Source organism: Notolabrus celidotus, unplaced genomic scaffold (assembly GCF_009762535.1).
Source record: "Notolabrus celidotus isolate fNotCel1 unplaced genomic scaffold, fNotCel1.pri scaffold_175_arrow_ctg1, whole genome shotgun sequence".
Lineage (NCBI taxonomy): Eukaryota > Metazoa > Chordata > Actinopteri > Labriformes > Labridae > Notolabrus > Notolabrus celidotus.
Genome location: NW_023260038.1, coordinates 30,308 through 58,112, shown reverse-complemented (window position 1 = coordinate 58,112; position 27,805 = coordinate 30,308). Strand labels below are relative to the sequence as shown.

The following is a 27,805-nucleotide window of genomic DNA, read 5'->3' as shown; positions in this document are numbered from 1 at the left end:
ATAAAACAGCTGATTGATTTTCTAAACGTCCCTCATGCAAAACATTTCACCCTGCCAAACTTTAGAACATCATCCAAGGTGAGTTCAGAAGCTGTTTGAGATCTGATCTTCTTTTGGAGCTTTAAGTTGTCACACAGGTACGAACAATTCGAGTTCCTTCATCTTGTGTCTCTTATTTTGAAAGGTTTTGAGGATGGATCAGTAACATTATAAGAATAAAAATATAAGGTAAGTCAAAATTGTTCAAGAGAATGTCACACTTTGAGAATGAAGGTAAAGTTAAGGGAGGAAATTCAAAGTTTAAGTCTACACGTCTTGATTCTGTAAAATACTTTATTCCTCTTATAAATATTAAATCTGTATTCTTTAAAAAACAACTTAATCTGAAAAAAATTGAATTTTTGGTAATACTCTTTTTTTATTAATACTGCCTGTTATTACCACTTTTTAAATCACTTGTAACATTTGTATATATCTTAAATTTGTATTCTCTTTATCTATTTTATCTATCAAAGTAATATCTTATCTTAAAACAGTTTTACTTTTTCTATAATTTTACATTGTTATTTATGTAATATTGTGATTTAATTTCTCATAACAATACTATTTCATTCTTTCATTATTAAGACTTGTATCAAATATTATTATTGCAATGTTATCCTGGTAATCTTTCTTTTTTTCTCTCATTATAATACAACTTTATTCTCATTATATTATGACTTTTATCTTGGTGACTTGACATTTGTAGAATTAGGACTTAAATATGGTCATTTTATTATTTTTTAATAAGAACTTAATATTTGTGTTATTTTCTTCCTGCAGTGGTCAGACTCTATAACCAATAATATATATATATATGTGTTGTAAGATTTGCTTATTTTCCCTTCTATAATTTTAATTGCTAATAACTTTTTAATAATTAATATTTTATAGGCTCTTGTTTGCTTTATATATATGTTTTGCACTTTGTCTATTCTGTTACTGTGACACTTGAATGTCCCCGTTGTGGGACGAGTAAAGGACTCTCTTATCTCTTCATTAAGTAATGTTAGAACTCTGTCTCATTATATTATGACTTTATTCTCATAATGTTGCATTTTTTTCTCATGATGTTGCATCATTGTCTTTAAACTGTTGGATCCAGGAGGAACCAGACTGCACACACACACACACACACACACACACTGTAACACACACACTCCTCTGCCTTCCCCCTGCAGTTGATTTACACTCTGAAATCTGTGCTGCAGCCGTTAAATCGTGCAGAGCAGCAAACGGCGTCACTTCCAGCTGAATGCAGGATTAACGGCTGACAGGCCTGGGAACGACCGCGGGCCGCGGTCAGCCGACACGGTTCTCACGCAGGGAGGCCGCTTTGAAGTGACCGGCGGTAAATTAGGTGACATGAAGCGGCACACACACATACACACACACACATGAAGTAAAACATGTGTGTGAAGAACTGCTGTGTAACCTGGGTTCAATCACACACTGTGTTAGAGTGGTGATGACACGAGACTATAAATCAATCAGTCCTCTCATTTGACTGACAAACTTACACTCAAACTAAAGTCAAGTTACTTTGACTTAAAGCTACCTCTCTTTAAATCTAACTTATTTAAATTTGGGGGCGGAGCTAAAAAAGGTTTATATGACCCCCTCTGTATCTTTAAAAACTTGTCTTCCTAAGCTTTTAAAGATACAGAAGCGTGCTGCCTTCACTTCATTCAACAATGCACTTTTTTATGAATTAACAAGATAAATTGAACTATATGGAAGTTTTTTAACATTTACCCATATAGCCTAGCATCGTAAGTCACCACCTAGCTAACCCTAAAGAGGCGGGCTTTGAGCCTCCTCGCCAACAGTTACAGTGTTCCCGCCTGTCAATCAAGTCAGCTGTGCCTCTCATTGGAAGACTCGTAATCTCAATATCTTTGAAATTACTGCATTAGAAAAAAATTCAATGATCGAGAAATGATCTATCCAGACTACACTCATCTTTTGTTCCAGGCTGTAAACATGTTGATTTCTGCTGTAAAGATCGTCTCTTTGAATTGGTGTGTATGTGTGTTACGTGTCTGCAAGCTGCATGATATGAAGGTCAGAGGTCATGGACAGGGACACTAACAAAAAGAAACTTAAACCCCTCAAATACAAACACATGTAAGGCCTTTGGGGTCTAAAAGGTAGAGTGGAGGTGTAAAGCTCCACAGCCACTAATTCTACTACAAAGAGTAGACAAACTAAGGAACAGGCCTAAAACTCTCCTGAGAGATCAATCCTCTTTTTAATGATCCTGTTGCCACCCTCCTTCCCTCCACACTATATCCACAAACACACACACTCTCTCACAACACACTCTTCAAACAAACCCAGAGGAAACAACTGAAGGTGTTGTCTTCTCTGTTGCACACACCTCTAACTGAGGGACAGGAGCTCCTTTTATTGAGCAGCCAGGCTGATGAGCTCCAGCTGGGTGCACTGAGGGCAGGTGCTCTCAATGATGGGCTCGTTAGAAACCCTGGAGGTCTCAGACTACCTCCATCTGTAACCATGCCACGCCCCATTGATGCAATAATTCATGCAAAAGGAAGACCAACCAAGCATTGAGTGCATAGAAATGAACATATTTTTCAGAAGCCTGACATTTCTGTTTAAAGTGCCCTTTTTTCATTGATCTTATGTAATATTCTAATCTTCTGAGACACTGGATTTTGGGTTTTCATTATCTGTAAGCCATAATCTTCAAAATTACAAGAATTAAGGCTTGAAATATGTCACTCTGTGTGTATTGAATCAATATAATATATCAGTTTCACTTTCTGACTTGAGTGACAAAACAAATTGAACTTTTTCACGATGTTCTAATTTTTTGAGCTGCACCTGTAGGCTATAGTTTGTGGGTTATAAAGTAGTAATTCTTCTTGTTTTAAGATGTGTTATATTAAAGGTGAATCTTGAAATATGAGTCAGGTATAAATGTTTAAAGATAAAGACAGGCGGCAGCGAGAAGCATGCCGAATAACCCTGCAACGTCCTGCAAACCTGCAGAGACCGGAGTGCTAGTGCATCATCGACAAGCTTATAAGAGTTAATGATAGCATGAAACTTAAAGACTCGAGTGTCCCCCAATACAGTAAAACCAAACCTACATGATACTGGATTTAACTGACCGGTCTGTGCACGTTTGCAGCACCAGTATCTCGTTCATTCAGAAAAACACTGTTTATGAACATCGTTTGGAAAGAGCATCACAACAAGAGTGATTCTCAGCCCCAGCTCAGACATCCTTCTCCTCCACTGCATTTAAAATCAGACAGACTTTATTGTCCCGGTGGAACACGTCCCCAGGACTTCACAGCGCTCTGATACAGAAACAAACCCCCACCACAGTTCATTCAAACAATCAAACCAAATATAATCCTGAGGATGTTTTTAAAAACAGAGTTCTGAAGTTTAGTACTTTCATTATGTTTTAATGTTTACACGTTAACATGGTATCAAATGTTTGTCCTGTAAAATAAAAAGTCTCTATTTTGTCCCCGCCGGGTCTTTGTTTTCTGGAGTCATCAGAGAGACCATGTTGTTGGGACTTAAGATCTCGATCCAGTATCCATCAGGATCCTGAATGAAGGCCAGATCCTTCATTTTACCTGTGAGACGGAGAGATGGTGGAGGTTTTTATCTGTGTTAGAGCTCCACCTGCTGGTGAACACTGGTAAACACCACCAACATGTCAGTGATGGAGAGACTCTTATTAAAGACTCTGAAAATAAAAAACAGATACCACTAAAAACAGAGTTTGATGGTTTTTAAATTATTTAAAACCTGTTTGTTTAAAAAAATAATGTTTTATGAAAAAAATAAAAACTGCTCATTTAAAATTTGATCTACTGCAGAGTCATGTCTGTTTATAATGCAGTGACTTCCACTACAGAGTCATGTCTGTTTATAATACAGTGACTTCCACTACAGAGTCATGTCTGTTTATAATGCAGTGACTTCCACTACAGAGTCATGTCTTTTTATAATACAGTGACTTCCACTACAGAGTCATGTCTGTTTATAATGCAGTGACTTCAACTACAGAGTCATGTCTGTTTTTAATGCAGTGACTTCCACTACAGAGTCATGTCTGTGTTTAATGCAGTGACTTCCACTACAGAGTCATGTCTGTGTTTAATGCAGTGACTTCCACTACAGAGTCACGTCTGTTTATAATGCAGTGACTTCCACTACAGAGTCATGTCTGTTTTTAATGCAGTGACTTCCACTACAGAGTCATGTCTGTGTTTAATGCAGTGACTTCCACTACAGAGTCATGTCTGTTTATAATGCAGTGACTTCCACTACAGAGTCACGTCTGTTTTTAATGCAGTGACTTCCACTACAGAGTCATGTCTGTGTTTAATGCAGTGACTTCCACTACAGAGTCATGTCTGTTTATAATGCAGTGACTTCCACTACAGAGTCACGTCTGTTTTTAATGCAGTGACTTCCACTACAGAGTCATGTCTGTGTTTAATGCAGTGACTTCCACTACAGAGTCACGTCTGTTTATAATGCAGTGACTTCCACTACAGAGTCATGTCTGTTTTTAATGCAGTGACTTCCACTACAGAGTCATGTCTGTTATTAATGCAGTGACTTCCACTACAGAGTCATGTCTGTTTATAATGCAGTGACTTCCACTACAGAGTCATGTCTGTTTATAATGCAGTGACTTCCACTACAGAGTCATGTCTGTTTTTAATGCAGTGACTTCCACTACAGAGTCACGTCTGTCTCTAATGCAGTGACTTCCACTACAGAGTCATGTCTGTTTTTAATGCAGTGACTTCCACTACAGAGTCATGTCTGTTTTTAAAGCAGTGACTTCCACTACAGTGTCATGTCTGTTTAATGCAGTGACTTCCACTACAGAGTCATGCCTGTTTTTAATGCAGTGACTTCCACTACAGAGTCATGTCTGTTTATAATGCAGTGACTTCCACTACAGAGTCATGTCTGTTTTTAATGCAGTGACTTCCACTACAGAGTCATGTCTGTTTATAATGCAGTGACTTCCACTACAGAGTCATGTCTGTTATTAATGCAGTGACTTCCACTACAGAGTCATGCAGTGACTTCCACTACAGAGTCATGTCTGTGTTTAATGCAGTGACTTCCACTACAGAGTCATGTCTGTGTTTAATGCAGTGACTTCCACTACAGAGTCATGTCTGTGTTTAATGCAGTGACTTCCACTACAGAGTCATGTCTGTGTTTAATGCAGTGACTTCCACTACAGAGTCATGTCTGTGTTTAATGCAGTGACTTCCACTACAGAGTCATGTCTGTTTTTAATGCAGTGACTTCCACTACAGAGTCATGTCTGTGTTTAATGCAGTGACTTCCACTACAGAGTCACGTCTGTCTCTAATGCAGTGACTTCCACTACAGAGTCATGTCTGTTTTTAATGCAGTGACTTCCACTACAGAGTCATGTCTGTTTTTAATGCAGTGACTTCCACTACAGAGTCATCTCTGTTTATAATGCAGTGACTTCCACTACAGAGTCATGTCTGTTTATAATGCAGTGACTTCCACTACAGTCATGCAGTGACCTGGTTTCTGTGTTGTCCCTCAGTTGAAGGACTTCTCACCTGAGTCTGGTTTCTTTACAAACGTCACTTTCTGCTCTTCGAACACTTTACAGGCGGCGTAGACGTCGGGGACAGCGATGCCGATGTGACCTGAAACAAACACACACTCATGTAAACTCACTGCAGTAAGAATCAAACCCAGTTTGAGATCAGTGTTTGGATCAGATCTATAAGGACTTCTCACCAAATCCTCGAGGTTCGTTGTTCCCGTTGTGGTAGGATATAGTTTCATCTAACTCTGACCCCCAGTTACTGAGACACACACACACACACACACACACACACACACAGAATAATAATGATCATTAAGAAGAAGAGTTTCTGAGGTGTCAGTGTTTGTTTGATGTCCTTCATACGTACTGTGTGAGCTCTATAGTCGCTCTGCGGGAGAAGGTCCACGCCGTCCTCTCCTTGATGTCGCCCGGGATGTCCGACTTTTCCTCGTAACCCAGAAAGTAAAGAGTGAAGCGCATGGAGGGGAAGTCGATCTTCTGCAGCAGACTGAAAACACACAGAGGAGGTTAAAAGGTTTAGGGTCACACGTTTCAGGTGTTGCAGGGGGGGTCAGGACTGGATGAAGGACTCACGTCATGCCGAGGATCCGGGTGTAGAAGTGTAGGGATTTAGCCGGATCTTTGACCCTCAGCATCGTCTGCTGCATCATGTAGTCCTAACAGAGAAGAAGAACGGTGATGTCATGAAACCACACAGCTTTAAGTACGATCATTAGGACACATTTTCAAAGAGCAGACAGACGTTAGTGAGAAACTGTTCCCTCAGGAGCTGGTGGAGACCAAAAACAGAGACAAAAGGGTGTGACTGTTGGGGTAACATTAGGTGACTTGTTGAAGGAGGTTAGCTGTAGTCAGGGGCGTGTCTACTTTTAGTTCCACTTCAAAACCCTGAGCTGTGATTGGATATTTGTCCCTTTTAGAGGCGGGACTTAAATGTCAAACTATTTGAACATAGTTAAAACAGCCTGCTTTTGTTCTTTGGGTTTAAATGTGACATTTTTCCTTTTCTTGAGACTCTAACTTGAGACTTTGGACAAACAGAAGAAACTGTTTGTCCAAAGTTTCAAGCCCTGAAGTGAAAAACTATGAGGGGCCATTTGTAAAGTTGTGCACACCGAATATAACTTCAACATTTCTCCACATTTAACTCCAAAACATCTTAAAGAGTGAATTTTTAAAAGTCACTTTTTATCACATTTAGAGGAATATTTGTGATCTTCTTCACATTTAATTTTGTTGTGAAAAATATGTTAGGTTAAAATCACTGTTAAATATAAATCTAAATGTTAAATCTAAATGTTAAATCTAAATGCTAAATATAATATAAATGTTAAATCCAAATTTTAAATATAAATCTAAATGTTAGATATAAATCTAAATTTTAAATATAAGCATAAATATTAAATATAAATGTTAAATATAAATATAAATGTTAAATATAAATATAAATGTTAAATATAAATCTAAGTTATGGAGGCCACAAAAGGATTTCAAAACTCTCAGACACAGAATGGTACTATGGTACGGACAAGCTAAGTGGCTAATGCTAAGTCTGTATCGCTTTAAGAAGCTTTTATTTTGGTATTTCCGCTAGGCGGCAGTGTGAATTTGCATATCAGCAAATATTTAGCATCGCGGAGCAACATTTAACATTTATATTTATATTTAACATTTAGGTTTATATTTATAATTTACATTTATTTAACATTTAGTATTATATTTAACATTTAGATTTAACGTTGAACATTCATATTTATATATAACATTTAGGTATAGATTTTACATTTTTTAACAATTAGTATTATATTTAGCCTTCATATTTAAGGTTTAACATTTATATTTATATTTAACATTTATATTTATATTTAACATTTAGGTTTAGATTTACATTTAACGTTTAGATTTAGATTTAACATTTATATCTATATTTAACATTTGGATTTATATTTATAATTTACATTTATTTAACATTTAGTATTATATTTAACATTTAGATTTAAAGTTGAACATTTATGTTTATATTTAACATGTATATTTATATTTAACATTTACATTTAACGTTTAACATTTATGTTTATATTTAACATGTGTATTTATATTTAACATTTACATTTAGACATGTTGAACCCCTGTCAACAGTCTCTCCTCTCTCTCCTTTGCTTTCCTCTTTTTGAGTGTGTTTGTTTGGAGGTGAGCTTCACCAAGATGTTGTGATGCTCTGGCTCTCACTGACCATCTAGATATTGATGTTTGAGCCATGTGGGAGCTTATAGAACTTATCAGTAGAGCTTAAATGTTCATACAGTCTTTGTGTTAGGATTATCACTCAGGAACATGCTGTTAAACTTTCCAAACACACTCAGGATCACACTTCTACATCCCTGTTTTCAAACGTGAGAGGGTGCGTCTCTTTTATGACCACCAGGTAAACATCAGAGTCTACATGTCACTGCACTTTCAGCTCTGTATGTTCAACTCTGTTCACAAACACTTCCCAAACTGTGTCAGTCTGTTTCTGAGGAACCTCCAGAGAAAACAAAGATCTCAGGGGTGGATATCTTCAAATCTTGGCACATGAAGCTGAAACTTTCTGCTTGATTGGATGTGTGGTATCCTCCAAAGTGTTTAAGGGAAGTTTGAGCCTTGATAAGAGCTCAGATCATTCTCTCTATGTGTCTATAACCCTCTTAAACCTCTCTTAGTCCCTCTCTCTTAGTCCCTCTCTCTTAGTCCCTCTCTCTGCAGTCCCTCTCTCTTAGTCCCTCTCTCTGCAGTCCCTCTCTCTTAGTCCCTCTCTCTTAGTCCCTCTCTCTGCAGTCCCTCTCTCTGAAGTCCCTCTCTCTTAGTTCCTCTCTCTGAAGTCCCTCTCTCTTAGTCCCTCTCTCTGAAGTCCCTCTCTCTTAGTCCCTCTCTCTGCAGTCCCTCTCTCTTAGTCCCTCTCTCTGCAGTCCCTCTCTCTTAGTCCCTCTCTCTGCAGTCCCTCTCTCTTAGTCCCTCTCTCTTAGTCCCTCTCTCTTAGTCCCTCTCTCTTAGTCCCTCTCTCTTAGTCCCTCTCTCTGCAGTCCCTCTCTCTTAGTCCCTCTCTCTTAGTCCCTCTCTCTTAGTCCCTCTCTCTTAGTCCCTCTCTCTGCAGTCCCTCTCTCTGAAGTCCCTCTCTTTTAGTCCCTCTCTCTGAAGTCCCTCTCTCTTAGTCCCTCTCTCTGAAGTCCCTCTCTCTTAGTCCCTCTCTCTGCAGTCCCTCTCTCTTAGTCCCTCTCTCTGAAGTCCCTCTCTCTTAGTCCCTCTCTCTGCAGTCCCTCTCTCTTAGTCCCTCTCTCTTAGTCCCTCTCTCTGCAGTCCCTCTCTCTGAAGTCCCTCTCTCTTAGTCCCTCTCTCTGCAGTCCATCTCTCTTAGTCCGTCTCTCTGAAGTCCCTCTCTCTTAGTCCCTCTCTCTGCAGTCCCTCTCTCTTAGTCCCTCTCTCTGAAGTCCCTCTCTCTTAGTCCCTCTCTCTGCAGTCCCTCTCTCTTAGTCCCTCTCTCTGCAGTCCCTCTCTCTTAGTCCCTCTCTCTGCAGTCCCTCTCTCTGAAGTCCCTCTCTCTTAGTCCCTCTCTCTGCAGTCCCTCTCTCTTAGTCCCTCTCTCTGAAGTCCCTCTCTCTTAGTCCCTCTCTCTTAGTCCCTCTCTCTTAGTCCCTCTCTCTGAAGTCCCTCTCTCTTAGTCCCTCTCTCTGCAGTCCCTCTCTCTGAAGTCCCTCTCTCTTAGTCCCTCTCTCTGCAGTCCCTCTCTCTTAGTCCCTCTCTCTGAAGTCCCTCTCTCTTAGTCCCTCTCTCTGAAGTCCCTCTCTCTGCAGTCCCTCTCTCTTAGTCCCTCTCTCTGAAGTCCCTCTCTCTTAGTCCCTCTCTCTGCAGTCCCTCTCTCTGAAGTCCCTCTCTCTTAGTCCCTCTCTCTGCAGTCCCTCTCTCTTAGTCCCTCTCTCTGAAGTCCCTCTCTCTGCAGTCCCTCTCTCTTAGTCCCTCTCTCTGCAGTCCCTCTCTCTGAAGTCCCTCTCTCTTAGTCCCTCTCTCTGAAGTCCCTCTCTCTTAGTCCCTCTGCTCTGCATGTTAAAGTGTGTGAACTGTCAGTGTGGCCTGCAGGCTTCTGCAGGTCTGAAGACTCACCCTGCCAACAGGTTTGACTGCATTACAAGCTCACCTCCTAGTCTGCAGCCGGAGTCCTGAGAGTAAACTGTGGGAAATAACCCAGAGAGTGAAATATGAAACATTAAAATGAGTTACCTTCGTGATGGGATCTCCCTGCTTACAGGCTGCAGACACAGCCTCATCTGACAGTCCTCCTCTGCCCTCCATGACGCTCTGATCACACTGAATGAACACACACACACAGAGGTACACACACACACACACAGCTTCCTCTGGTCTGCAAACTGTCTGTGCTGCCTTCAGGTGCAGCTGGGAATATTGTGTCCGCCTTTATTTCACGAGCGTGCAGCTGATCAGAGTTCAGTTCTCAGTCTGCTGCGACTATTGATGCTGATTTTTGTTCAGTGATCTCAGAGGGACGTGTTTCATAGAGTCACGTTTATTAAGCAACCTATGTACACTACTTTTTTTAAAGGTACAGTAAGGGATTTTCAGCTTCTTATGAAACAGACCGGATTTAAAACTGAAGCCTCTTTATGACCTCAAAAAGCCCCTCAGAAAGAAGACCTATATTTCTGTAAAGTTATCACTGATGTTTAAAATCCCTGCAGCGGGGTAGATCCCAAAAAAGGGGCTGGTCAGGAACTGGTTTTGAGCGAGTCCAGAGACGACGTACGTGGTTTTACGAACTCTTGAATCAGAAACAACACGTCCTCCTGAAGCATGGACCTCTACTTTTTCAAAGAAAACTCCTTTCTTTAACTTTTATCTTTCTTATACATTTTTATTTTTTCTGTTTAAAATTATTATTATTTTAATTTTTTATCATTAATCTTGTCTTTTATTTACATTTTTCTATTTTAAAATGATTATTTATTTATCTTTTTATCATTATTGTCTTTTATTTATATTGTATTTTTTCTATTAAAAATCATTATTTATTTTATATTTTTTTAAATCATTAATCTTGTTTTTTATGTTGTTTTTTTTGTTTGTTTTTCAAAAATTATTTATTTTGACATTTTTTTAGAATCATTAATCTTGTATTTTGTTTTTTATTTTTCTGTTTAAAATCATTATTTATTTTAACATTTTTTCTTTTTATAATTAATCTCGTCTTTTATTTATATTGTATTTTTTGTATTTAAAATTCTTATTTATTTTACATTTTTCTTTTTATCATCAATCTTGTCTTTGATTATTTTTATTTTTTCTATTTAAAATTATTCATTTTTTCATTTTTTAAAAATCATTAATCTCATCTTTTATGTTTTTTTTATTTTTTAAAATCATTATTTATTTTTAATTTTTTCTAAATCATTAGTCTTGTCTTTTGTTTTTTTTTCTTTTTAAAATCATTATTTCTTCTTATCTTCCAATCTTATCTTTAATATTTTATTTTTTTTTATTTAAAATTATTATTTATTTCTCTTTTATTTATCTATTAGATTTTTTCTACTTGAAATATTTCTATTCAAAGTGAACTCCTCTGCTGAGATCCTTAACATTTTACGTGTGCTGCCCTGACGTCGCAGAGAAGTCTCAGTTTAGACATTTCCTACTGTCCCTGAAGGCAGCATGGGAGTAGTCTCAGAGCTGCTGCTGCTGCATTCAGGAAACATCCAAAAAGTTCAACTCCACTAATTTATGAGACCAGCATCCACCTAGCTGACATGATACCTGCTCCACAGAGCTTGGACTGACCTCAGGAAAAATATCTGAAATATTAAATTAAAGCAAATTTAATTCTAGGATTAAAAATCACTGAAAATTAAAGGACGTGTTCTCATTGGAGGAGATAACTGTGATTAACAGACTCAACTTGTTTCCTAATTTGACTTTAATAAGAGTGAATTTCTCAGAGTGTTGTTGTAACGCCTGCAGGCTAACAGAGGAGCTCTCAGGGAGAGGAATGCAGGTGAGCCGAGCTGCAGGTCTGAACACGACGCTCAGAGAGAAGCTGCAGAGACAGAAACACGCCCTGACTCTGGATCAGATTTAATGCAGCTAATCCCCCGCTGCAGATACAGGACTCATCCTGCAGACACATCAGGTGTGGTCGGTCACATGCACGACCTGAGAAGATCTCATCCTAACAGTCAAAGACAAAGAGACCCGCCACACTTCAACACTAATTTTATTCTTTACCAAAAATGGTCCCAGTGGTCAGTTTGAGCATTTACCGTGAAGAAGAAGAACTCTAGAATAATAATTACATTTTTTACACGAGTACTCTCTGTACTCTGAATCTTCCTGCACATCTTTAAAACGTTAAAATCAAAATATTAAAAGGGGGAGGAGCTTCGGGTTTTCGGTCATCATCTCCTGGCGGCCTTGCGGCTCTCCAGCAGCAGGACCACGAGCCGGCTCTTCAGCGAGGGCAGTTTGCTGCTGTAGTTCTCCTGCAGGACGGACCACAGCTTGCAGCGGAGGCTCTGCAGACTCGGGAGAGAGCCGCAGTCCGGGACGTTCAGCAGAGTGTGGAAGAAGTCCTGCCACAGGTCGCTGTGAGGGTTTCTGAGAAGAGGAGGAGGAGGAGGGATGAAGAAGATGAGATCATGTTGGGTTTGGAGTTTGGAAAGCGCAGGAGATGCAACTTAAAGCCACAGGGTCTGTTCTGTAACTCTCCTGCCGACAACGCCAATAATTATATTTGAAAGTTGGAGAGTATGCAGGAGTTTACACATTTAACTGCTCCATCATAATTCAACATTACAGAACCGACTTTAGAGCCTTCCTAACTCTACTGGTCAGACGTCAGACTGCCTGAGGTTTCTGCCTGTTAAAGGAAGTTTGTCCTCTCCACTGTAACTAGCTAAATACTGTGAGGTGCAATGCTCATGGTGGATTAAGGTGGGGTCAGACTGAGTCTGATCCTGTCTTGGTGTTGGGTCTCTGTTCATAATTTGACATAGTGTGGTCTAGACCTCCTATGTTTGTAAAAGCGTCTTGAGATAACGTTTGTTGTGATTTGGCGCTATACAAATAAAGATTGATTGATTGATTGATTGATTGATGACTTTGATAGAAATCGTCCTGTGACGTTTGGATCAGTGACGCTGCTCTTCATTTTAACAAGTTAGAAAAGATGAAACTTACTCTGGATGAGCCAAAATGTTGTTCTCTATTTATTTCTTTTTCTTTTTTTAATTATCAATATTGTTCATTTCCTCTCATATTTATGTATTTTTTTTGCCTTTTTGAATAATTATTATATTTTCATTAATTTTTATTATCATTATTATTATCATTATTATCTTTCTTTTTTCTATAATAAAAAGTTAGTTTTTATTTATTAATATATTATCATCATTATTAATTTCTCACATGTATTTACCTTTTTTTCCTATTTATTATTATAATTATTATTCTAATTTTTCTTTTCAATGAACATTGTTATTTTCTCTTTTATATTTCTTTCTTCTATTAAAAATTATTTTAAAGGTTTTTTTTTTATTTATTATTGTCATTATTTTCTGTCATGTATTTATCTTTTTTTTTTTTACTATTTATTCTTATTATTTATCTTGTTTTATCATCACTATAATTTATTTTCTCTCTTTTATTTATCCATATACTTATCTTCTATTTAAAAAAGTTATTCTAATTATTTATAATCAATTTTATATTATTTACTATTTATTGAAAATATCATAGAAGAACACTTTACTGCACATTTTTTTAGGTTACTGCTTTTTTTTTTTAACACTTCCCCGTTTATTATTCTTAAGTTTCCTCAAAAAAAAACACTTGATTACATTTTCTGAAAATCTTTTGCACTTAGTGTAAAAACACAAATAAACAGCTTAAAAATTAAAGTCTAAGCTGCAGAACATTGATCCTTCTTTTGGAGTCTTTACCTTCTGAACACTCCGTTTGTCTTCCACGCGCCTCCTTCCTTTGTGACCTGCATGTACGTCCCAAACAGCATGCAGTGCACCGTCCCTGCGATCCCAAAGTAATCCGTCTGCACGCAGAGAGAAACCAGAGTCAGGAACAGAACAGGAGGAAGAGGAAGACCTCTAGAAGAGTCTCATGTCTGCTCACCTGATAGTTCCAGGGCCGCCCGCTCTGCATCTCTGTGCACTGAAACCCTGACGTCAGACACCTGCTGGTGAACGCAGTGCCTTGTGGGAAAAGCTCCATGTCGATGCTCTGCCCGAGGTCGATGAGAGCGAGGCCGTGGTCCACGTTCTCCGACTGGAAACATTTATTCTCCAGGAACCTGAAACACGGCGCCGTTAGTGAGGACGACACAGAGCCGGTTACACGTTAGATATTACACACAGAGACTGATGGTCACCTCTCCCCCAGCAGGAAGTTGTCCGGCTTGATGTCGGCGTGGATGACGTTGATGCCGTGCAGCCTCTCCACCATGTTCAGGATGCAGGCGGTGAAGAACATGACGAGCGGCTGAGGCATCACTTTGTCGCTCAGGGTTTTGTAGATGTTGACGGCGTTCTGAGGGAGGAGACTCAGAGTCAGTGCATCAAAGAGAGACAGAGAGTAAGTTTGTGTTAAGTGTCGGTGCGATCGTTACCAGCAGGGTGCCGTAGTTGTGCAGCTCTCCTAACAGGACGCTCCCGTTAGTGAAGAGGTGGGCGGAGCGGAGGCTGCTGTAGAGGTGACGCACGTCAGGCTGCAGCCGAGCGTCCAGCTGAGTGTTGATGTAGAACTCCCAGGGGTTGGCCGGCTTCTGGACCTGCAGGAACACGACGACGCAGAGAAACACACAAATTAAATAACCTTTACAAACTTATCTAAACATGATGTTCAACCATCGACTGTACAGGTGAAACAATTCATCAAGGAGTCGACTCAAACTGATGACACAATTAGCCCCAATTTATCAGCTGACGGATCGTTGGTGACGTCATGACTCGTCTTCATGCTGTGCACGTGTGTAGTGTCGTTTTTAGGTGCATTTCGAACACATATCTTAAAGGTGACATATCATGCAAAATTGACTTTTTAATGGTTCTTTACCTGAAATATGTGTCCCTGGCATGTCTACAAACCCCCCGAGAATGAAAAAAATCCATTCTGCCCCTGTTCTGATTTCTCCACCTTTCTGTAAATGTGTGTGAAACGAGCCGTTTCAGACTTCCGTGTTTTTGTTACGTAACAACAATATCCGGTCTGTCACGGAGTCAGAGCTCGGAGCTTGTTCAGCCCATAGACTGTATAAAATAATACTGAATCCCTCCTCTGTTTTTCATTACCTGCACACATGTGTGCTAACAAGGAGCTTAGGAGGGAGGCATGCTAGTTGTAGGCTGTCTTAATAAACACAAAGGTCGGTTTGACTCCCCACGTCTGCAGATTTGAAGATCTAGTGGATGATTTTTATTTATCATGGATAAGTGCTAGCGCTAATTAGCATAGCCACATAGCTATATGTTGTAGCTGTAGCTGTAGCTGTAGCTGTAGCTGTAGCTGTAGCTGTAGCTGTAGCTGTAGCTGTAGCTGTAGCTGTGTACCAAGACACACGTCGACATACTGACAAATAAAACAACAAGAAACACTAAATCTGTGACCAATCCTTCATAAAAGGTCCTGCTGCCTTTCTGGCAGAGGTCGGTTTTACTCCCCACGTCTGCAGATTTGAAGATCTAGTGGATGATGTTTATTTATCATGGATAAGTGCTAGCGCTAGTTGGCATAGCCACATAGCTACATGTTCGTAGCTGTGTACCAAGACACACGTCGACATACTGATAAATAAAACAACAAGAAACACTAAATCTATGACCAATCGTTCAGAAAGGTCCTGCTACAGGCACCTCTCCGTCAGGATCAGATTCAGAGGGTTGAAGTAACGCGGGTCTGTGAGCAGCCGTGTATATTCAGCCAACATGTAAACATTAGATCAACGTGCTGGAGAGCCGAGGCACATCCACTTCCTGAGGGGGCGTGGTCAGAGAGAAAACAGACTGTTCTGAGGAGGACTGAAGAAGAGGGTTTTTCAGGCAGACCAGAATCTGATTTCAAAGTGTTTTTTTGAGCATAAACTTTAAAGACATGTTTTGGGGACCTCTTAGACCAATATATGTTGATGAAAAAAGCGTGATATGTCACCTTTAAGTTATCAGACGGGTAATAAGTGGGAAAATGTAAGTTGTCGGGGTCTCGTCTCACCCTGTCCGGCTTCTATTTCCCATAACTACCTGCTCACCATACATTAATAATAATACTTTTTTAAAATATATATATATATCGCTTTTCACAGAACTCAAAGACACTTCACAAATAGCACACAATAAGACACAATAAAAGTAACAAAATACATACACAGTGGATATAAAAACATTAACAGTTAAAGTAGTTCTGAGTTTTGAGCTGGGGTTTGAGTGTTTGTAGGTCAGTTGAGTTGCGTATGTATTGGGGAGGGAGTTCCAGAGGGTGGGGGGCAGCAATGGAGTAAGCCCTGTCGCCCCAGGTTCAGTGCTTGGTCCCACAGGGTGGGGAGAGGAGGTTTTCATTGGAGGAGCGGAGAGCAAGGGAGGGGTTGTGAGGATGAAAAAGGTCAGTGAGATAGGAGGGGGGCCAGGTGATGGAGGAATTTGTAAGTCAGGAGGAGGAGTTTGAAGTGAATGCGTTGGGGGACAGGAAGACAGTGGAGGTTTTGAGCAGCTGAGTTGTCTGGATGTATTGGAGTTTATTGAGGACTGAGGATGATGAAGATGCTGTTACAGTAGTCGATTCTGGAGGTGATGAATGAATGGATCAGGGTTTCAGCTGCAGGGAAGGAGAGTAGTGGGCGGAGTCGGGTGATGTTTTTCAGGTGAAAGAAGGCGGTTTTGGTGATTTTAGTGACATGTTTTCCAAAAGTGAGGATGGTGTCAAAAATTGTACCGAGGTTTCGAATATGGGTTGATGGAGTCAGAGTGGTGTTATCAAATGTGAGGGAGAAGGTTTGGGTGGTTGTGGTGAGGGATTTGGGGCCGATGATGATGATGAGATCTGATTTGTCGCAGTTTAGTTAAGGAAAGTTTTTTTTGCATCCAGGTTTTAATTTGGCTAAGACAGTCAGTGAGTGTGGTGAGGGTTGCAGAGGTGATGGATTCGGTGGAGATGTAAATTTGGACGTCGGCGGCATTACTGTGGAAATGGAAACTGTGTTTGCGTATGATGGGACCAAGGGGGAGCATGTAGAGAATGAATTGCAGAGGACCAAGTACCGAACCCTGGGGGACGCCTTGTGACATAGGGGCAGTGGAGGAGGAGCAGTTGTTGATATGGATGAGCTGTTGTCTGTTGCAGAGGTATGGTTGTAACCGGGAAAGGGCGGTGCCAGTTATATTGAGGACATTGACATGACCCCTTACTTATGATCCATGAGGCCCAGCATCTTACCTTTAACACCACCTTCTCAGAGGTCACGGGGTCGGTCGCCTGGTAGACGGTCGCAAAAGCTCCTTGTCCGAGGACGCAGTCGACTCGCAGCGATGCTTTACCTGTCAGAGGGAGAGAGTTTGATTAAATGTCCTCTCATCGACTGTTCTTAAATCTACAGACACATCATGCTTTAAAGGGAGCTGGACTCAAGGCCTCCAGACTCTTTAGACCTCATCAGAGCGTCTCCTCTTACCCATGCTGATGGTGATCTTCGGGGCGATGTTGGGCACGTTACACTTCCAGGTGATGAAGTGAGGATGAGAGGTGAGCGGAGGAGAGAGATTGGAGAGCAGGTAGGAGATCAGCTCGTCGTCCCAGGGGTCTGACACCAGTTGGACCGAGCCCGTCCTCTCCGGCGCTGCGTTCAGGGACACGTCCGGACTCGCCATGTGCTCATCCTGCGGCGGGCTCATGGGCACGTCGGCACACGGCTGCAGCAGCTGCTCCGGACTCATGGGGACGTCCTGGTTCTGGTTGTGCACCGTGAGACGACGGGGGCTCAGGAAGCAGTCCAGGTCCGGCTCCACTGTGACTCCGGGGCTCCTGATAGAGGGCCAGTCCGGTTTGAGCGCACACTCTGGGCTCATGGGAACGTCATAGACCTCTTCCTGGAGTCGCTCTGGACTCGCAGGTTTGTGTAAATCCTCCCTGATTGTAAAAGCTTCCCTCCTGGATCTGTTTAGACTCTGATGATGGATGGTCGCAGAGGCCGGTTTGGGAGGCTGCTCGGGGCTCGTGTAGATCTCCCAGCCGGGCCCTGTGGTCCTGGACATGGAGGACTCTGTGGGACAGATGGTCTGGTCCCTGAAGGAGAGGACGGCGGGAGGAGGGGGCTGCACCATGGTGATGGAGGAGGTGGTGAGGCAGTGCGTGGCGGAGGCGAGACCCTCGCCCACGATGGTGCCGTGCCGCTCGGAGGACGGGGCGAGCTTACTGACGCCGGTCTCGTTGGACGGACTCTGCTCTATGATGGGGCTGCAAGAGGAGACACAGGACAGAGGACAGGGTTTGTTAGGATCCGGTCTACAGGGGCGTCTCTGTGAACCTGCAGACTCTTTACTCCAGACGGTGTTACCTGAGTTTTTTGGTCTGACGTCTGAGGTAAGCTTCGTCTTCAGGATCGCCGCCGTCAGCGTTATTCTCTGCAGGAACAAAAACATCATCATCACTCCACATGTTTTAAAGACGACGCAAAGCATGCTGGGAAAATCTGCACTCATATGTGCGTGTGTGTGTGTGTGTTTGTGTCGCGTCTCTGCACCTTGGTCCTGGAAGAAGTTTCCACTGACGGGCGTCTTGTGAGTGAACGGCGTGGAGACGAACTGAGCCAGCATGGCGAAGTCTGTGGTGCTGTTGGGACACGCCGCCAGAGAGTTGAGGGAGTTGTAGCGAGCTCCCCACATGGTGCTCTCATCCGGCATCAGGTCTGGAGGAGTGTCCTGGACGGAGAGCACAGACTGTTAGCAACAACACACGACAAACGTACGATCTGAAGACGTGAGAGCGCAGTGTGGAGAGATCAGTGATTTTAAACTCACGTTCGGTTTGTTGGACACGGCGATCTCAGCCAGAGCTCTGATTGGTTTAGACTTCTGCACCGCCGGAGGAGGAGGAGCTGCAGCGCTGAACACAAAACAACAGACGCATGATTCATTGAACAGACAGACTTTGTAAACTTTGACTTCACTGCATCTCTTCATGCGAGCTGGTCTCATTGCTTACCTGCCGTTTTCTTTGTCGTCCTCGTCCTGGAAGACGGTGAACGGGGCAGCAGCTGCAGGTTTGGGGAAAGAGGGAACGCCTCCTTCAAAACCAAGGAAGACAGAAACTGTTTACTTCACTGACTGCAGGAAACGAATCCATCATGCACGGACGACATCATTAAAAATATCTACATCATTGATCCAAAGTATGAGTTCAACATTTCTCAATGAGAGAAGGTCAAACATGCAGGACCGTTAGACGTGTGTTTACCGGTTCCTGTGTAGACGGGCTCGACCTCCCGCTCTGCGGCGTGCAGCACCGACAGGTTGCTGAACGGGTCCTCCAGGAGCGTCGGCGCCTGGAACATGTCCATGATCACATCTGAGGATAAAAACAAACAGATTAAAGGTTATTCTGTAAAAAAACGACAACATGAAGTTTATAAAACAAGAACTGGACTTTGAAACAGTATTATATTAATAATAATAACAACTTTATTTATAAAGCACCTTTAAAACAAATGTTCACAAAGTGTTTTGACAAAACAAAGCATGGTTGGAATAACAAAGTAAACCTTTAACAGACAGGGAGGAGGAATTTTAACAAAACAGAATGAAGTGGTGAGACAATAAACCAATAAATCATTGTTTAAGAGGTTTTTCAAATATAAGTAAATAAAATAAAAATAGATAAGTAAATAAAATTAATAAATAAATAAAAGCTCCTTGACTTTGGAAGGACCTCCCTGAGGAGATAAGGCACAGTCAGTGACATCTTTTAAATCTCTTCTTAAAACCCGTTTTTACAGACTTGCTTTTCTGTGACTTCCTCCTTCTAACTGCTTTTAATTCTATTTTATTATTTTGAGTTTTTATCCAACTAATTAATTATTTTAGATTTGATTTGATAATTTGATTTGATTACTTCTTGTTTGAATTTATTTTTATTGTTTTTATTTATTATTTTAGTTTTCCTAATTTATCCTTTTCAGTTTTACTAATTTTCCTGATGTGATGACGTCCTTTTACTGTGAATAAAAACTCTATTACTGTCCTTTTAATGCTTTTATTTACTTATCCATTTTTATCTATCTTATTTATTTTTATTAAATGTATTTATTTTTATTCATTTATTTGCATTAATTATTTATTCATTTTTTCCCATCATCTTTGAAAAACCTCTTAATCAATGATTTATTGGTCTATAGTCTCACCTCTTCATTCTGTTTAAAGGTGACATATCATGCAAAATTGACTTTTTAATGGTTCTTTACCTGAAATCTGTGTCCCTGTCTACAAACCCCCCGAGAATGAAAAGAATCCATTCTGCCCCTGTTCTGATTTCTCCACCTTTCTGTAAATGTGTGCTGAAACCAGCCGTTTCAGTTTTCAGTGTTTTTGTTACGTAACAACAATATCCGGTCTGTAACAGGAAGTCAGAGCTCGAAGCTTGTTCAGCCCATAGACTGTATAAAATACAACTCAACCCCTCCTCCGTTTTTCATTCCCTGCACACACGTGTGCTAACAAGGAGCTTAGGAGGGAGGCATGCTAGTTGTAGGCTGTCTTAATAAACACAAAGGTCGCTTTGACTCCCCACGTCTGCAGATTTGAAGATCTAGTGGATGATTTTTATTTGTCATGGATAAGTGCTAGCGCTAATTAGCATAGCCACATAGCTACATGTCGTAGCTGTAGCAGTGTACCAAGACACACGTCGACATACTGACAAATAAAACAACAAGAAACACTAAATCTGTGACCAATCCTTCATAAAAGGTCCTGCTGCCTTTCTGGCAAAGGTCGCTTTGACTCCCCACGTCTGCAGATTTGAAGATCTAGTGGATGATTTTTATTTATCATGGATAAGTGCTAGCGCTAGTTAGCATAGCCACATAGCTACATGTTGGTAGCTGTGTACCAAGACACACGTCGACATGCTGACAAATAAAACAACAAGAAACACTAAATCTGTGACCAATGGTTCAGAAAGGTCCTGCTGCAGGCGCCTCTCCATCAGGATCAGATTCTGGATCAGATTCAGAGGGTTGAAGTAACGCGGGTCTGTGAGCAGCCGTGTATATTCAGCCAACATGTAAACATTAGATCAACGTGCCGGAGAGCCGAGGCACATCCACTTCCTGAGGGGGCGTGGTCAGAGAGAAAACAGACTGTTCTGAGGAGGACTGAAGAAGAGGGTTTTTCAGGCAGACCAGAATCTGATTTCAAAGTGTTTTTTTGAGCATAAACTTTAAAGACGTGTTTTGGGGACCTCTTAGACCAATATATGTTGATGAAAAATGCGTGATATGTCCCCTTTAATATATTCTTTCTAACCTCACGTTGTATTCTGTTTTGTTAAAAGTCCTCCTCTCTGTCTGTTAAAAGGTTTGCTTTGTTATTTGTACCACGCTTTGTAAACATTTCTTTTTTAAAGGTGCTTTATAAATAAAGTTATTATTATTGTTTCAGGACTCCGTGTGAAAATGTGAGAGAGAGTGAGAGAGAGAGTTCCCGGTGCTCACCCAGGGCTTCCCGTGTGTTGACAGTGGGCGACGGCAGCACCCGTGACGGCGTGGCCTGAACGTACCCCAGTGAGGTGTTAGGAGTGATGTGAGAAAGGTTGGCTGTGCCTCCCTGTGACACTGAGAGAGAGAGAGAGAGAGAGAGAGAGAGAGAGAGAGAGAGAGGGAGAGAGAGAGAGAGAGAGAGAGAGAGAGAGAGAGGGAGAAGGAGGGAGAGAGAGAGAGAGAGAAGGAGGGAGAGAGAGAAGGAGTGAGAGAGAGATAGAGAGAGAGAGGGAGAGAGAGAGAGAGAGAGGGAGAGAGAGAGAGAGAGAGAAGGAGGGAGAGAGAGAGAGAGAGAGAGAGGGAGAGAGAGAGAGAGAGAGAGAGAGAGAGAGAGAGAGAGAGAGGGAGGGAGAGGGAGAGAGAGAGAGAGAGAAGGAGGGAGAGAAGGAGATAGGGAGAGAGAGGGAGAGAGAGAGAGAGCAGTTTGAAAATGATCACAGGACAGTAGAGTAAGAGAGTTGACTCCCAAACAGCAGCTTCACTTACTGTTCAGGTTCTCCTCCGGCTCTGACGGGTGCCCGGCGTCCCTGAGGAGGAAAAACCAGACTCTTAATATCTGAGACTCTCTTCAGAAGCACTGAGACGTCTGAATGCATGACCTCTGTAAGACGTTACTCACTGCTGTGTGGTGTTGTGCTCCCGGGCTGGAGCCTCCTCTACGCCGCTCTGCTGAAGTCCATCCTCAGCGTTCACAGCGGCTCTGTGGAGCGACCGGTTCATGTGCTCAAAGCTCGACGTCTGAGCGGCAGACTCGTGATCTGTGGGCAGCGATGGTAGATGAATGCTCCTGTCAGGCAGCACTGAGGGATGAAAGATCTCAGCAGCCTGAGGAGGAGGAGGAAGAGGAGGCTCGAGGACAGTCGCCGTGGACTCTATGTGTAGCCTCAAACCCAGAGATCTCCTGCTGGTCAGACCGAGGGAGGGTCCAGGACGCCCAAAGGGATGCTGGAGAGGATTCAGGTGTGAGGCTGCCTCTCCTGCAGGAAGCTGAGACAAAGAAAGGAACATGTTTAGAATGAAAACTCACTCCCCACTCTCACAGGAATGAAACGGTCTTAGCTGTCTCACCCTCTGTGATGGAGGCTGGCTGGATACTCCTCCCCCGGCGTCAATCTCCTGGTGAAGCTTCTCAAACATAAATCTGAAGCCCCGAATGACATCATCCTGATCGCGCAGCATCTCCTCCTCTGTGAACGGACGAAATGAGACGTTACATTCAGACACTGAGCATCAACACACACACACACACACACACACGTTTCAGTCTGAGGACAGTTTGATCAGCTCACTCATTTCTTCAGGGTCCTTCTCCGGCTGCTCCTTCTTCTCTCGGAGCTTCCTGAAGTATTTCTCCGCTCTGACCTCCTCGAAACAAAGCTCAGACCCCTCGCAGACCAGCTCGTCCGTCATGTACTCGGACACCATCTGAACGCCGGGGTTCTGAGACGAGGGGATCGCTCCGGAAGTCTCTGAGCGAGACACGCTGAGGAGGAGAAGATGGATGATGTAGCAACATATAACAGATCTCAGGGTGCAGATACTTCCTCCTCCTTTGGAATCATCTTCCAGTCAGGGTCCGGGAGGCAGACACCCTCTCTACTTTTAAGAGTAGGCTTCAAACTTTCCTTTTTGATAAAGCTTATAGTTAGAGCTGGATCAGGCTTGGACCAGGTCTTAGTTATGCAGCTATAGGCTTAGACTGACACACTGGGATCCTGTCTTTCCCTCTCTCTCCTCTCTCTGCCTGTCTCTCACTTTAACTCTTCCTGTCCCATTAAAGTTACTAACCATAGACCTTTCTGGAGTCCCTGAGCTCCCTTGTCTCGTAGGTTCCTCTGGATCTCTGCCTTAGATTATTTTATTGGGGTCTGTCATTCATCCTTTCTTTCTTTCATTCCTTTGTTTTTCTTTCTTACATCTTTTTCTCCTTTATTTCATTTCTATATTTTTTCTTTCTTTCTTTTTTCTTCCATCTTTCTTTCCTTCCTTTTTTCTTCCTTCTTCCTTTTTTTCATTTTTGCTTTCATTCCTCCCTTCTTTCTTTCCTTCTTCACTTCTCTCTTCCTTCATTCTTTCTTTCTCACTTTGTTCTTTCCATGTTTCTTCATCCTTTATGTCTCCTTTTCTCCTCCCGTCCTTTCCTTCACCATTTATTCTCCTCTTTTTCTTTCTTCTGGTCTCCCTCTCTTCTCTCTTTTCTTAGACCTTTCTGGAGTCCCTGAGCTCCCTTGTCTCGTAGGTTCCTCTGGATCTCTGCTGCTGTGGACGTGGTCCAGACTCCAGCTGCTACAACTACTACTATCCGTCTCCCCACTATCATCTCTCTCTCTCTCTTCATCTCCCTCTATCCCTCTCTCCAACACGGTCTCAGCAGATGTGTGTCTAACATGAGTCTGGTCCTGCTGGAGGTTTCTGCCTGTTAAAGGAAGTTTGTCCTTGCCACTGTAACTTGCTAAATGCTGCAAAGTGCTCTGCTCATGGTGGATTAAGATGAGATCAGACTGAGTCCTGTCTGTAAGAGGGGACTGGATCTGATCCGGTCTTGATGTTGGGTCTTTGTTAATAATAGAACATAGAGGACGGTCTAGACCGGCTCTGTTTGGAAAGAGTCTGAGGATAACATTTGTTGGGATTGATGATTTATAAATAAGACAGTGAACTCACATGAAGGTGGTTTTATGTGCTGCTGGTTTGGGCGGACAATCCCCCGGCGCCTGTAACAGAGGACAGAGATCGTGAGTGTATTTTTAAAAACAGGAGGTTATAATGTGATTATTAAAGAGGTTTAAAGACACACACCTTGTTCTGAGGCACAGGCTCTCTGTGAGAGGACATCTGATTGGTTAGATGAGAGTTTTGTAAAGGGGTTCGTCCGCCTGCTTCAGAGAAACAAAGTTAGCAGCTGATCTCAAACACACACAGACACACAGACACACAAAACAACAACTTTTAAATAAACAAACTCTCACCTGATACTTGTGTCTGGCTCTTTGTTCTGGATTGAAACTGCCTGTGGATCACATGATGTTTTTATTCAGAATAATAGAACACTTTTCTTGTTATTCCAACATAATTTACTCATTAATTCAGAAAAACAGAGCAGATTTTTTGTGATTGCAAAACGCTTCAGTATAAATAAATAATAATACATATTTTTAGATAACTTTGGGAACCCCTGATATATGGTTACAATCAAGCTGTGTCTCTGATGTCCTTGCAGGTCTAGATACATAACTAAAACCTCTAGAGTCCTGAACAGACATAGCAGCATGTATTTTCTTTGTGTTCACCTGTATTCATGGAGAACCGTGTCAGCTGGCTGGGCCTGGTTCTCCATGGCTCTCTGGTAAACAGCATCCGCCTGCTCATTCATGCCCCTGTGCTCAAACTGCTGAGCCCAGGCCACATAGAGGGAGGCCGTCCTGGTGCCGATGCCTTTGCTGTAGATATGACTGTACAGAGCGACCGGGTCGGAGTAAAAACTCGCCTGAAACACGAAGAGAACTCAGATTAGGAAGTCTGATTTAGAGACACGACTCTAGCTGTGTGAGCTCTGCACAACAACGCCAGACTCACACATCTGATGCAGTAGTTCACGTATCTGATGTCGTCTGCGTAACGTTCAGCACTGATGAATCTCTGAACAAGACTGTCAAACACAAGGGACATCCCATCACTGCTGTCTGCAGGTAACCTCTGCTCCAGGTACTCCACGAACCTGAGGAACACACACAGGGAGGTAAGCATTCAGGGCTCTCCAGCTGTTTACACAGAGTCAGGACAAAGGAATCAAAACAACTGGGATGAGTTTGGTTGTTTGAATCAGAGAGAAAGGGGTGAACCTTTAAAGAATTAACAGCAAGGTACGGTCTTTTCTTCCTGCAGTGGTCAGACTATATAACCAATAATCTCTCTCTCTATATATATATATATATGTTATAGATATGCTTATTTTTTACCTCTATGATTGTAATTTTAATTGCTAATAACTTTTTAATAATTGTTACTTTATAGGCTCTTGTTTTCTTTATATATTTTTATTTGCACTGTCTACTTTGCTACTGTGACACTTGAATTTCCCCGTTGTGGGACGAGTAAAGGACTTTCTTATCTCTTATCTTAAAGGCAAATATATACAAATAAAGGCCGGTGTTGCAAATAAAGAAGTTACCCTGTTAACTGGAGACTGTGGTTGTAGCTCCAACACAAACAGTCCTCGTATCATTTCTTTTTCGTTGTTATGTTGAAACATATTCATGAAATGTGTCTTTAATAAAAAGCTGAATCCATTTAGTCAACAACTCCATTTCAGCATTAAGCTGAAAGTCGCCGGTTAACACAGTCACTCTTTATCCCGAAACACCGGTCCTAATACTCACTTGTCCCATTGGTCTAACGGGTCGTCTCCTGTGTATGTGCTCAAGTTGTTTTCAAAACACCTGAAAAGGAAGATAATGGATGAATTATTCCACTAAATGAATGTGATATTAAAACTTTAAACCAGGATGTTTGAAAGTTTGGTTCCCAGCAGCGAACCCAGGATAACCGCTAGCATACAGCTAACATGTACCGTTGCTAGCTTTAAGCTAACTTACTGTAAATAAGTGGATATATCCATGTCCAGGTAATCCTTCACTCTTCGATGTTTTCTTCTGTATTAAACTCCAGCTGAGTGTTTATCTGCAGCTTCCCTAACTTACAGCATCGTTAGTTTGTTTCAGATTCTGTTCGGCTGCATTTCAAATTCCGCGCTCAGCCAATAGCAACGCGAGAGTTCCCCTGTCACTCTGAAGACCACGCCCACAAATATGACGCAGCTTCCGGGATGAAAAACAAAACACAAATAAAAATACAAGAAATAAACAAACTTAAATTAATAAAACAAAATAGGACAAAATTATGAGAGAAATGTTCAAAAATAAATATACATATATATTTTAGTTTAGAAATTATTTATTTTTATATCTGTAAAAAAACAAGATGATTAGTGATTAAATTACAAAAATCACACACAGATTAAAATCACGTGTATTGGCAAAAATTCAAATTCTTTTCTGTCAAATCAATCAAGCTTTATTTATATAGCACCTTTCATACAAATCAAATGCAACCCAAAGTGATTTGCAGGGATTGAAAACAAGAAAGAAGCAGAAATAAAATAATGGCAAGACATATTAAAAAACAACAAAATAGAGACTAATGCACACCAACACCAAGACAGACTGAATATATACTTTTTTTGTTTACGTTTTATTGTCAATATCTCATATCCTCCAAAAAATGAGAACTGATTCCTTTTTATTTATGCTTTTTTTTTCAAAGGGCTGTTTTTTATTCAAAACTGTTGTGTTAAAGTGAGGTAAATCTTATCCCTTTAGTCTACAAAACATGGTTAAACCATTAAATTATTAAACAATACAACAAAAAAGAAATAAGTTGTAATGAAAACATCCACACACGCACATAAAAATAACATATATTTCACTAGAATTAAATATACATTCATCGTTTATACATCTTTTTGATAGATAGATAGATAGATAGATAGATAGATAGATAGATAGATAGATAGATAGATAGATAGATAGATAGATAGATGGATTTTTTTTTTTTTTTTTTTGTCCTTAACAAGGACATTTTGATATTTAAATAAAAAGTCTTTCGATCTCAGATTTTTTAAAAATGTGTATTTATCTGCTCATCTTTCCCTTTTTCCGGTCAGGGGTTGTTTCCGGTTCGTATTTTCAAAATAAAGGTTATTAAATTGCAGTGGCAATGAATTATCTACTTCACAATACGTGTAATGCTCAATTAATACATCCAATTCAATGTACAATTATAGGTAGGCGTTGCATGGATGGCAAGTGTTGTTAAAATGGTTTTCTCTATAAAAAATAAAGGCAATAATAAAGGCACTTTGATGCGTCTCTTTTGTTTCAGTGTAAATGGAGTGAGAGCTGATGCTATATAAAGTGATTCAGGCCTGGGGAATTAATTGTCAGGGACATTGATTGATTACACCCCCCCCTGGAATCTGGGAAAACTACATTTTGTAGCATTTAAATGTGTCCTGTACGGAAGAGGATTAGGGCTACTGAAAAAAATATAAAATTAAGGTCAAAATTTTTTTTTTAAATTATAATTCTGAGATTAAAGTCAGAATTCTGAAAATAAAGTCAGAATACTGAGATTAAAGTCAGAATTCTGATAAAAAAAAGTCAGAATTCTAAGATTAATCTCAGAATAATATTTTTTTTTTAAATGTTTGACCTTAAATTATTATTATTATTATTTTTTTTCAGTGTCCCTAATCCTCTTCCGTAGTCCCGTTCTCTGGAGATTCTCATTGAGTG

At 41.1% G+C, this 27,805-nt stretch overlaps 2 protein-coding genes across 5 annotated transcripts; both read right to left on the bottom strand.

Moving 5' to 3' along the window:
* Nucleotides 1–3,463: 3,463 nt before the first annotated feature.
* On the bottom strand, nucleotides 3,464–10,091 carry LOC117808900 (lactoylglutathione lyase-like). The gene is made up of 6 exons (XM_034678575.1): nucleotides 9,917–10,091; nucleotides 6,236–6,318; nucleotides 6,009–6,149; nucleotides 5,833–5,900; nucleotides 5,649–5,738; nucleotides 3,464–3,656 (listed from the first exon to the last, which is right to left on the bottom strand). Exons 1-6 carry the CDS (start codon nucleotides 9,986–9,988, stop codon nucleotides 3,535–3,537), a joined length of 576 nt encoding a protein of 191 aa, XP_034534466.1. The 5' UTR covers nucleotides 9,989–10,091; the 3' UTR covers nucleotides 3,464–3,534.
* A 1,809-nt stretch (nucleotides 10,092–11,900) lies between these two features.
* On the bottom strand, nucleotides 11,901–26,239 carry bub1 (BUB1 mitotic checkpoint serine/threonine kinase). Of its 4 annotated transcripts, none has more exons than XM_034678568.1 (24): nucleotides 26,048–26,239; nucleotides 25,832–25,891; nucleotides 25,029–25,170; nucleotides 24,743–24,939; nucleotides 24,422–24,462; nucleotides 24,252–24,331; nucleotides 24,117–24,166; nucleotides 22,742–22,935; nucleotides 22,521–22,639; nucleotides 22,072–22,439; nucleotides 21,939–21,979; nucleotides 21,408–21,527; nucleotides 19,154–19,264; nucleotides 18,902–18,983; nucleotides 18,718–18,802; nucleotides 18,441–18,618; nucleotides 18,255–18,321; nucleotides 17,373–18,154; nucleotides 17,138–17,238; nucleotides 14,322–14,483; nucleotides 14,085–14,242; nucleotides 13,829–14,006; nucleotides 13,642–13,748; nucleotides 11,901–12,298 (listed from the first exon to the last, which is right to left on the bottom strand). In XM_034678568.1, the coding sequence occupies exons 1-24, from the start codon at nucleotides 26,068–26,070 to the stop codon at nucleotides 12,100–12,102; spliced, it is 3,645 nt and encodes a 1,214-aa protein (XP_034534459.1). In that variant the 5' UTR covers nucleotides 26,071–26,239; the 3' UTR covers nucleotides 11,901–12,099. The 4 variants fall into 4 exon arrangements, with proteins under 4 accessions (XP_034534459.1, XP_034534460.1, XP_034534461.1 ...); XM_034678569.1 differs by having other exon boundaries at nucleotides 24,252–24,328; XM_034678570.1 differs by lacking the exon at nucleotides 21,408–21,527.
* Between the last annotated feature and the right edge of the window lie 1,566 nt (nucleotides 26,240–27,805).